The sequence below is a fragment of the Stegastes partitus genome, unplaced genomic scaffold (genome assembly GCF_000690725.1).
Source record: "Stegastes partitus isolate 25-593 unplaced genomic scaffold, Stegastes_partitus-1.0.2 Scaffold142, whole genome shotgun sequence".
Taxonomy (NCBI): Eukaryota; Metazoa; Chordata; class Actinopteri; family Pomacentridae; genus Stegastes; species Stegastes partitus.
In genome coordinates, this window is record NW_007577873.1 from 213,107 (window position 1) to 224,926 (window position 11,820).

General features: G+C 38.5%; 1 protein-coding gene across 2 annotated transcripts; it reads left to right on the forward strand.

Annotated features, from left to right (window-relative positions):
- Positions 1 to 545: 545 nt before the first annotated feature.
- Positions 546 to 3,881, forward strand: LOC103355289 (toll-like receptor 5). 2 transcript variants are annotated; one of them, XM_008279026.1, is made up of 2 exons: positions 546 to 710; positions 1,782 to 3,881. In XM_008279026.1, exons 1-2 carry the CDS (start codon positions 663 to 665, stop codon positions 3,654 to 3,656), a joined length of 1,923 nt encoding a protein of 640 aa, XP_008277248.1. In that variant the 5' UTR covers positions 546 to 662; the 3' UTR covers positions 3,657 to 3,881. The 2 variants fall into 2 exon arrangements, with proteins under 2 accessions (XP_008277248.1, XP_008277249.1); XM_008279027.1 differs by having other exon boundaries at positions 546 to 704; positions 1,776 to 3,881.
- Positions 3,882 to 11,820: the final 7,939 nt, after the last annotated feature.

Below are 11,820 nucleotides of genomic sequence, written 5' to 3' on the forward strand. Positions count from 1 at the left end.
GTTAATGTTTATAATAATTAAGAATATTTGAAGAGTTACAAATTGAACGATAATCCAATACACAATCAATCAATTCAAAGGAAAGATTTTTATTTGTTTCATGTCATAGCATGTTAACTGATTAGCTGTTGTGTGTGTTTTATTTGTTTGTTTCCATAAAATACATGCATATATTTTTATACAGTAAATACGTGCTTCTACCATAAGCTGAAAGGAAATGACAGTTGACTGGATTGATTTATACATTTAAATGCCAGCTATCAAGATGTATTTAGATTTGCAAAGCTACACTCTTATTTACATGGAGATGTCTCTAAAACATTGTTCATCATTGAATCTCTGCACTAAAGTGCATGTCTTTGATTAAAACCTTTTAACAGGTAAAACAATAGAAATCTGGCAACAGCAGATTTTTGAAAACAGCCAATTGTGCAATGGCAAAGGTACTTCCCTCCCTCATGTAAATCTGGACTTAAAAGGGAAATCCCGTTCAGTTCCATGTTTATGCTGCGGGGTCAATGTAACAGTGACGCAAATGACACAAACAGTTCCAGATAAATACGCTGCGGCAGAATCCTCTGCAGAGTTTTACTTTGCCGAGACGAGATCGTTATTTTATCACAGAACAGAAGATTTCTTGGATTTCTTTAAACGGTGTGAGGATGTGGACGGTAGGCCTTCAGGTGGTGGCCCTCGGTGTTCTCCTACAGGTATGTAAACATAATTTGACAAGACATTGTGTTTATTTGAATCAGATAAAAACTATGTATAAGCGTGCTCTAAATGTGTAGGGTGCACATTATTGGCACTGTCAGTCCCATGCATTACTTATGTGTTAGAGGCAACTTCTAATTTTAAGTAGGGTTGGTGCTATTTTTCTTTAATAAATTAAATGTACATGTATTTTATATTCATTTTTTTCCTCCTCTCAGTCAGTTGTGGCAAAATTTGAATGACAAAGACATAGAATGGTAACGATACAATAAAGAGGAAATGAATATCAGAGTAAATTGATATTAAATAAGACAAAATAGACTAAATAATTGACAAAGCGCATAGTTTCAGTGTATTTACACTTCATAAACAAACTTCTCCAAGCATGAAAGATGAGACATTGAATGAATAAAGGACCCACAAAAACAAAAATGTTTTTGACTTGTCTGCAAGCACATTTGTGTGACTTCCTTATTTAGTTTACGATTTCTCATCTGAGTGGTTGTAAATTTTTTTATCAATTTATGGCTAAGTATCTATTTTCACATTCCAGAAACCAAATAATTCAAACATTGGTTTTAAATGTGTCACAGCATGAGAAACCAGGCACAGTTTAGAGTCTGTTTTAAGGAGGAGGTAAATTGCTACATTTAATTCGAGAACTTTTTGCTTAACAGAGATGAAAGCAAAGCAAAACAGATTATGATACACACCAGGCAAACACACAGAAATAACTCCCTTTTGTTGTGGGCGGTTTTGGATCAGGTGGAAGAGTGGGTTTACCACTGATCGCAAGTTTGGTTGTTCAATCCGACCCCTCCTTGGGCAAGAAACTGAACCTTAAGTTGCTTCCAGTGGCAGGCAGGAGCCCTGCATGGCACCATTGGTGTGTGAGTGGGAAACATTGTAAAGCGCTAAAACACTAAGGTGGAAGGGTGCTATGTAAGTGCAGACCATTTAGACCATTTACTGACAGTTAGGATTCAGTTAACTTTTAACTAACTATAGCCTGACTTGAAAATGAACAAATCCAGTCTTATAGTTGAATGTTACATTTCCACTTTCAGGTGTTAAGCTGTTCATCTTGCCGCATAATGGGCTCAGTAGCCAACTGTGGTCTTAAGAACCTCCGCTGGGTTCCTCCTCTCCCTCCTCACATCACCCACCTGTACCTGCAGATGAACCACATCAATGAGATCAATGCTACGTCCCTGTCAGGCCTGGAGGAGCTGCAGGAGCTGGACCTTGGACAACAGCGTGTGCCGCTAGTGATTAGGAATAACGCCTTCAGCAGACAGAAACATCTGAGGAGGCTGGTGCTTGGCTTCAACGTTGGACTTCAGCTAGAGCTGCAGGCCTTTGAGGGACTGTCCAGTTTGCAGAATCTCCAAATGGATTACTGCTCGCTTACAGAGTCTATACTGAAGGACAACTATCTAGAGCCACTTTCATCCTTACAAACTCTTGACCTGTTTGGTAACAAGATAAAAAGACTCCAACCATCACTCTTCTTTGCAAACATGACTCATTTGAAAGAACTGAATCTTATGCTGAACCAAATTGACCAAATTTGCGAGTCAGATCTTGTCGGTTTCCAGGGAAAGCACTTTACAGTCCTGAACTTGAACTCCATCAACCTTAAAGCGATGTCTAGTGACAGCTTTGACTGGCAGAAATGTGGGAATCCTTTCAGAGGCATGTCCTTTCAGACACTAGACTTGTCCAACAGCAGGCTCAGTGTGGGTCAATTAAAGCAGCTTTTCAGAGCCATTGAGGGGACAAAGATCTCCCATCTCAAACTCTCAGGGCACATAGGCAAAGGATTTTCATTCAGTAATCTCCCTGATCCAGATCGCAGCACATTTGAGGGCTTGAGGAACAGTTCAGTCCGCTCATTGGATCTGTCTCGAAACAGGATATTTGCACTGGAACCCGGGGTTTTTAGTCCGCTGAAAGAAGTCACAATCATTGACGTTTCAAAAAACAGAGTGAATCAGATACACAGAAATGCCTTTGAAGGTCTCCAGGGTCATTTAAAACTGCTCAACTTGTCACACAACCTGCTTGGGGAAGTCTATTCCCACACATTTGCTTCTCTGACAAACCTGCTCGTGTTAGACTTGTCTTACAATCACATTGGTGCACTGGGTTATGGCTCATTTAGTGGACTGCCCAACCTGAAAGTATTATTTCTGACAGGAAACTCTGTGCAGGATTTAGGCTTCCCTGCATCTCTACCGAGTTTGGATTATCTCCTGCTGAATGATAATAAGTTGACGTCCTCATCAGTGTTCAGTGTCAGTCGGTTTGCCAGTAACGTCATGCATTTGAACATTCAGGACAACAGGTTAACTGACCTGGGGGGTGTTTACACCTTTATGACTCAGCTCAGACGCCTCCAGCATCTCTTCCATGGGGGAAACACAATTAGGTGGTGCCCGCTCAGTAGTCAAGTTGGTCAAAATGATATGCAAGTTCTTGATCTTCACAGCAACTCCCTGCAGTGCATTTGGGCTCAGGGAAAATGCCTTAATTTATTTGACAATCTTGGGCATCTGATCAGTCTCAGATTGAGCTTGAACGGACTGCAGTCTCTTCCTCAAGGCATTTTCAAGGGTCTCACCTCACTAAGGGAGATGGATCTCTCATCCAACGCCCTGACGTATCTCCAGCCTGATGTATTACCCAAAAGTCTGAAATCCCTCGACCTTTCCAACAATTTCATAGCATCCCCTGACCCTGCTGCCTTCCATTCCCTCAGTCACCTTGACCTGACAATGAACCGGTTCCACTGCAACAGTTACCTGACAAGTTTCCTGACTTGGTTGAACAATACTAACGTAACGCTCCTGAGTCCTGCTGAGCAGCTCAGATGTGAATTTCCTTTTAATTTCTACAATGTTTCTCTGTCAGATTATTCTGCTCAGATTTCGCAGCAATGAAAGCTACTAAAAGTGAACAAATATGTGAGTTATTTTAGAATAATACCTAAAATACAATGTAGAAACAACCAGTAGTGTTCTGGTGGTGTGTATGGTTGATTAAAGTAATGTGGTCACATTTTATCCTGCATGACCTGAATTTGTACAAAGTGCCTGATTATGATACTGAGGAAAATCAAATATGTTTTATACTTTTTCAGAATTAAAATCCTGTTTTGAAATTTGCTTTTCTCATTATCCAGTGATTCCTTAGAGTGGGGCTTAAACAGAAATAAAAGTGTAAATTCTCCATGGTGACCTTATATGTTTTTACAAATTACACTATTATGATACCTATGGTTAATTTTGACTTTAGTCACATACGTTTCTTTTACATTATAAAGCTCATGGGTTAAAATAGATTTTAAAAAATATATATCTTGTTAATGTTACCATATAATATTTTCTATATGACACATTATAAGTAAAAAGAAGCAGTCAGCACCATGGTTGAGCATTTGTACCTTGAAACTGTAATCCACCAACAACAGTTTCAGAAACACAAGTTTTCTGTATGACATACTTAAGGAACCAGTACTGTTACGTTGAGAAGTGAAGCTTTCTGTGTCATTATTTGTCTTCAGAACTGGTTTCTGGTTTGAACACATAGAAATTTCTCTAATACTATAATAGTACAACTTACAGTACCATCATGTACAGTGAAGTACTTTAATATTGTTTGAGCAGAGCTGTAGGTGAGCTGGTGTGCCCGAGCTGCAGCAAGTGGGGAGGGGTGGGTGGAGAGAGACACTTCATGGATCTGTGCATTCTAAAATAAGCAACAGTTTAAAGTTACATCTAAGCCATGTTAATCCATAAAGGCGTTCTTGTTGTGATAAAATATTCTAAAAATGTAACTTTGGCTCACACAGATGAGTTTTTAGGGGTTTAATCAGTGACTGAAGAGGGACTTTATTGAAAAATATCATACACCTAGTAAGCAAAATTACCCTTTTCACACTCTTTTACAGGTAAGAGTGATTGCACAAGTACGAGATTTAGTTTGTATGTGATTTAAAATAAAACAAAATAAATCAAAATCCCAGCAATACTCAGTGAGCAACCACACTAAGATTTTATGTGAATGCAGAGATGACCTTCTGTTGATGAGAAATTTGTATCATTCCAATCTCAGTAATGTTCCGCTGAGTGTGCCTGTAAGTGCACAGTATCTCCAGCAGGTGGAGCTCCAAAACAACCTAATGGTTCCTGGGTATGTACTTCTTTAATCCTGCAGCATGCTGGGAGAGGCAACCCTAAAGTCTCCCTCTGATCATTGATTATAGCCCCAAAAACTCATTTCCATGTGTCAAAATTGCACATGTAGAGGTAGAAGTCCCTGGCAGTCTTCTACCCATCACACCACCATTCACTGCAGCTCAAATTCACCAGCTCACCTCACTGTGAAACTACTCTGCTCAACACAATGGCAAGTTTTAATACTGGAATAACTTCATGTTCAAATCAGAAGCTGATGCTGACAAAGAATAATTACACAGAAAACTCCATCCTGCTAGATGACAGTAGGTTTGTTACGTATTAAAGCCTGGAGGTCTAAATTTGTGTTTTTCAAACTGTCATCAGCCCACTGCAGTCTTAAAGTGGAAATGATCAGCCATGTCGACTGCTTTTTTTGACCCATGAGATGTTTTGTAGTGTATAAGAACACCATATGGACATGTTAACGAAGTAAAAATAAATAAACTTTTTCACCAAAGAGGGCCTCTAGACTAGAAACAAATACAAACAGGAAATGAATGGAGGAATGCTCTCTAGCTGACCTATAGGGCTACTTATACTCTTTCAAAACCTGCCACAAAGTTAAGAGTTATTTCCTAGTTTTATTCAGAACAGTGGTTCCAAACATAGGGGTCAGGACAAATCAGACAATAAAAAGGATAGAAACACAAGTATTAATTTGCACAATGTTATATTTTTTCTTTTATTCAACAAGGACCCTGCACAAAAATCAGCTAAAAAGAGATGATTTAGCTGTTAGCTATTCTCTCTCTGCATAGTCTCACACAGAAAAAACATTTGTAGTTCAAGCTTACATGCATTACACACACTTCCAAGCATGTATTAACTGTCTGCTTCATTTCCTTTGTCAAACTGTATGCTTTGGATTATTCAGGCCTTCAAGCATCAATCAAATTAAACAGTCGAAGAGGAAATGTGTAAACTGAGTGGTCACAAGAGACATTGCTTCATCTTATGGGCCAGGTGCCAAAACGGCTGGGACCACTGATCTAGAAGGTAGTGTTACATGTTACATGACGTTTAGGACTCATCTCTTTAACATAATGAGTTTGTGCTGCTGCACTAGCAGACATGCAATCATCCATAATTTAGCCTGTAGAGACTCCAATAAATTTACAGAAAAAGTGGTGCATCTGGTGCTACAACTGTTTGAAGGTGCATAGCAGACAATAATGTTTTTACTCCCTGTGGCCTAATTCGATTTCTTCTGCCCCAATAAATGGCCGACTGAGTTAATATTTAACTTGTGCAATAGAGGGGAAAAAGAGGGCAAACTTAAACTACTTAAGGCCATCAAATGTAAACAGACTGGTTATTAGCCTATGCTAAATATTGCTCATAATTCAATTACCTCTCTTAACCACAACAGCCACACTGTGTTTGCACAACTGGAGGTAACAAGTGTAATGACATTGGTAAATCATTTATATATTCAAAGCTTTGGTGCTACAGTCAGTTTGCACATCTGTCCAGTCAGTAAAGGTAATCTAAGACTGAAAGCAGTCATTATAAAGGAATATATAGCTCAATAAAGAGCCCAAGTATTTCTTCTGCTCTTTCAGGTGTTTCACTTTCAGTAGAGATCCTTTATTTTATCACTAAAATGTATCAATATGCCCAAAAACTGCGTCGTAAGGCAGCTGTTTTTCTCCTTGTCTCACAGCAGAGGGCAGCCTCAGCCCAGGCAGTACCCACTGACCTCCAAGCTGCCTCTCAGCACGGCCTGGCTCGCTGTAAAACAACACCAACCAGTCTTTTCCCTGCTGGGACAAGTGTGCAGCAATGCAGCATTCGGCTGAATAATGTCTGATCAGTTAGACATAAACAGTGAACCTGTTAGCAGCTGGACAACAAGACAAATCCATGATTTATAACAATCCCTGGGAGAGATTGACTCTGCTGGCTGATTAGATAAACTGGGTAAATAGGTCTGATAAGTGCTGAGGCGAGATAAGTAGGTAAAGAGGTCAACAATAACAATGTTTTAGTTCACTGCTGTTGGTCAATAACAACATACTAACCAACCCTAGTTTGATATGCAGGCCAGGATTCATTATGTAAACACAGAATCAGGGAAATGTCAGGAGAACTCAGTCTCTCTGTTCTGGGCTGTAATTCGTTATCATCCAGTTGTCAGTGAAGGAATGGTTGAATCAGATGTGTCCCTACTGTCCTAATGAAGCAGCTCTCTGCTCATAAATTATTAAACGTCGACAGGCGGGAGATGATGAGGAGACCTCTGTTATCCCTGTAAGTCAACTGCTGATAAGACTCAGATTGCATGAGTGAATTTACAGACCTGTGTGTGTGTGTGTGTGTGTGTGTGTGTGTGTGTGTGTGTGTGTGTGTGTGTGTGTCACCAATGAGTCATCACCAGACCTGATTATCCGACATGTGTGTGCATGAACGTTGCTCATAAATCAAAACCTTGAGCGTGTGTATCCATAAATAAATGAATAAATAAATAAATAAATAAACATCACCCTGACTTCTACTTGATTCACTGATAATATGTCAGCTGGCAAAGACACCACGTGATTGAGAATATCTGGTGTTTGCATCCCCCCCCCTCCCAGCAGAGAAACCCACAGGACAGAGAGATGAATGGACTAAAAGCAACATATAAATTCTTATAACAAATTCACTGGGATGATTTTATTTTTCTACAAATAATGATGTAAGCCAGAATAACTTCAAATGTACAGAAGAAAAACAAAACAAAAAAACACAACATCTACGGCTTTGAACCACATTTACAGTCTGATGTATAAAAGAGTGTATGTACCGCATGTGGAGGCTTGCAAAGATCATTTATCATTTATTATAGTTTCAAAATTAATGGATAACTATTTTTTATACATTTAAATTTAACTCAACATTTAAGTCATTTATGAAGCCAGATATGTAATGTGAGGATATGCAGTGCTCCATACCATAACAGAACAATTATTGGCAGCTCATTACCCAAACCTTGTCCTCTATTTCCTTATTTATTCCATCTCCGTTTGCACTGTTTGAAAATTTGATTAATTTATTTTGCTTATTGTTTTTATCCCTTTTTCTCTCTCCCCCTATATATATATACATATAAATATATACTCGTATATATATTTATTTCCTGTTTGTTTATCCTTATTTTTATTTATTTCTTAACATTGTTTCGGTGTGGAACAGTATGCAAGACATTTCACTGTGCGTTATACCATGTATGACTGTGTTTGTGATAAATAAAGACTTTGAACCTTGAACTAAGTAGAAAATGGGAGGGATTTATTTATTTATTTATTTTTGTATTTTAGCGAGTGACTGTATAGTAAAAAAAATAAAAAATTAAAAAATCTTCACAGACTGTATTTTGTTCAAAAAAAGAAAATGTTTTTTTTTTTAAAGTAAATATTACACCTAAACTGATAAAAAAGTGTATTTTTCTGTCAGTTGCCAATGTTCCTAAATGGTATTAACTCTTGAAAAAAAAAAAATAATAAAATGAAATAAAATAAAATAAAATATATTTTTTATATTACAATTATTCCAAGTTCAATTTTTTTTTAAAAGTAAATTTTATTTTCATTTTTAATAAATTTCTTTTGGTTTAGCAGATAAATACAGTCTGTTCTTCAGTTTCCACCTTGGTGGAGAACTGGTCTGGTTTAAACTTAGCCAATAGGTTTGAATAAGTAAAGGCTTTTTTTTTTCATACATCTCTGGTCCTTGATCTGCCTCAAAGTGCCTGAAGAACATTTTCTTTTCTTTGCTGTGATCCTGCTCTTCATGAGCACCTTTAGGCTACCTGGATTCAGTGTAACACAGAGAGCACTGTGACTTTTCTTTTTAATATCATTACATTGTTTGATCAAAATACGTTGATTCCAATGTAAGATGAACATATTTTGGAGCCAAAGCATCACACCATACTGCTTTTTGTAGCACTGTGCAGAGCTGTGAGCTGGTCTGTGATGGGGTGTAACGGGATTTTTGGGTAAGAGCATGGCTGTGTGAAACCCGGCAACAATTTCCTAATTGATTAAAGAGGACAATGGGATCCTAATAAATGAAATCAAATCAAAAATGATTGCTCACTCACCCTCTTAGCAAACACAGACACACAATAACCTAAAACGAATCAGCACTTCATCTACTGATCAGAGAGAATTAGACGTGATTGATCGGCAGCTGACTGTGACAGTTTCTTTATTGGATGATTTTTTTTTTCTACCTAAGCCAGACATGAGCTCAGCCCGACTGGCCCACCATGTTACACATAGACACACAACACCCCCATCAACCCCATCACCATCCCAACACCCTCTGCTGGCAGGTTACCATGGAAACAGGCTCAGTATCCACCTCCTCCTCAGCTCTTCCTCACTTCCTGATTGTCTTTGGATCCCTGCATCCGTCCCTCCCCCCCTCTTCCATCAGCATCCTCCTTCCTCCCCACCCCCACAGCACCCACACACATATTCATACAATATCTTACAGACATGACACAGATGTGAAACATACTGTTTCACTGACTAGTACAACCAAAATCGTTATTGATTAGACTTTAAAGGGCAGCTGCGAAAAAGAACGGCTCTTTTTGTGGTCATACATTTGTTCCTAAATTATTCAACTCAGTCATGTTCATTCTTGCATCACTGTGTCCTCTAAAATTCAGATCATAATTTATGAATGTTTTGAGGCAGTAGATGGCTGATGCTGCATTACACAGCAAGATTCAACTGAAATAAACATTTAAAGGAGCTGTTAGACAACAATTATTGTTGTTTTTGCTTGAATATCAATATTTGTCTTTGCAATATATCTCTTATATTTTACCCTCAAAGTAGCCGAATCAAGGCTCCTATGCTTTCTAAATAAACACACAATATCTTCTGACACAGATATGTCAACAAACAATAATGAAGTTTCCCCTGCAATAAATCTTTAATGAAATTAAAGGGACATTGTAGCCACATGTATTTTAACCTCTGTTGTACAGTACAAATATGGTTGAAGCCATAGAGCACATTCAAATCACGTTTTGTTTTTATAAAAAAACAAACTGGGTCAATTATGTCCCCCGATCCTGATGACTAAACACATAAAATCCTTGGTGTGCATCTTTAAATGGCTGAGACAGAGGAAGAAGTAGGTTAACACAGATTTAAAATTCAGTGGAAACAGCACCTGATGGTAATTCGTGTCATGAAAGTGTTTGATTTTGCCGGTTTTAAACCTGGCAGATAAAGTCTTGGCTGAAACAATCTCAAAATGGCAGAAATGATCATGTTCCAGTATCTTAAATGTGGAGATTTGTAGCTCTTTAAGCTTTTTTTTATACTGGAAACTGAACATATATGGGGTTTGGGCTTTTGAAAGATTCATGTGTATTGAATCTGGGACTTGTATCCTCAGACAGATGAAGCTGTCGTGTTAGTATGTCTGAAAAATTATCCAGTATTTACTCCAGTCAACTTTTCAGAAATGTAGACATTTCCATGAGCAGATTTACAGTGCGTTCTTAAATATTATTCATACACACACACATATATATAAATCAGTGTTACAATTAGATTTTTGGGTCATATGTGTGGGAAAAAAGTACCAGAACTGCTGCATAATGGAAACATATTCTGTTCTTTCACACTAGTTTACCACTGCCCTGTGCTCTCTTACACTTAGTGGGGGGTTCAGCTGCAACTGGATCTCTTGCATCAATAATACAGTGATAATTAGTCAGCCAGACCCCCACTGTTTGTTCCTTTTAACCTCAAGGAAGAACCCTGTGACACTGAACTGTACACACCTGACTGCACACCGCTGTCTAAACAAGAGGCCGGTCTGCTACACTTCAACTTCATGCATGGAACATTCAGTCCACAGGTTCAGTTTCATACACATTTAAACCACAGCAGTTATGTTTAAAAAATAAAATAAAATCTGGGGGGAAAAATGCTTTTAATAGTCTGAAGACAGATGTTTAGGTGACACTAGGTGTCTTTTCACTGGGGGAACTCAAGGCAAGTGTGAGGTGGAGCAGATGTTCACAGGAACGGCCTCATAACTGACCCTTTCAAGCTTTCCTTAGGACTTAGACGTAAGTCCAGTTCTATGAGCATGTAGGAAAAAGAATAATGGTTTTCTATATTAGCCAATATGGGGAATTTTACGTCATTGTAGGTGATGTCTGAGTGGAGAAGACTGCTGCTCAAAGATGACGAAGTGCAAAAAAAATTGCACATATTGTTTTTGTTCTTTCCAAGTTTACTCAATCAGCATCAAAATCCACCCAACAGTTTTTCAGGACTGCTGAGAAAATGACACTGAAAGATGTTCTAGAGAGGTTCTGGCTGATGCTCAAAGGTTCAGGGTATTCTTAACTTTAACCAGCAGTTCCTGCAAATGGAAATTACTGACTGGCTTCTCTCCCAGAACTGGCCATGAGGCCCAGACCCATGAGGGACCCAACACTGCTGCCACCTCAGGAGAAATGTACCTACAACAGGTCCTCCACCTTCCAGCTTGTGGCCTTGTTCGAGGATATTCAAAATCTGGTTTATATTGCGCTTATTTGTTTGTATTTAGTAGCCTTTTCACCCTGGAGGCCCCTGGACTGGGACCAGGCTACAACTGTTTCTAAAACACAACCTGCTGCCATTTTTAGAAGGTTGCCAAGTATGACACTCAGCGAAGAGGCCACCTGGTGCTACTATGATTAAAATGGATGTGTTGGAATCTATTTCTAGTGCATTATATTTGCTAGAGTTACAGTCAAGAGAAAGTCACTGACTCTTTGTTTCAAGGAGTTTTTTTGTCTTATTGCCTGCTGACAGGAACAGAAACAGTTATTGTATATTAAAATGATCCCATGTTCATTTCA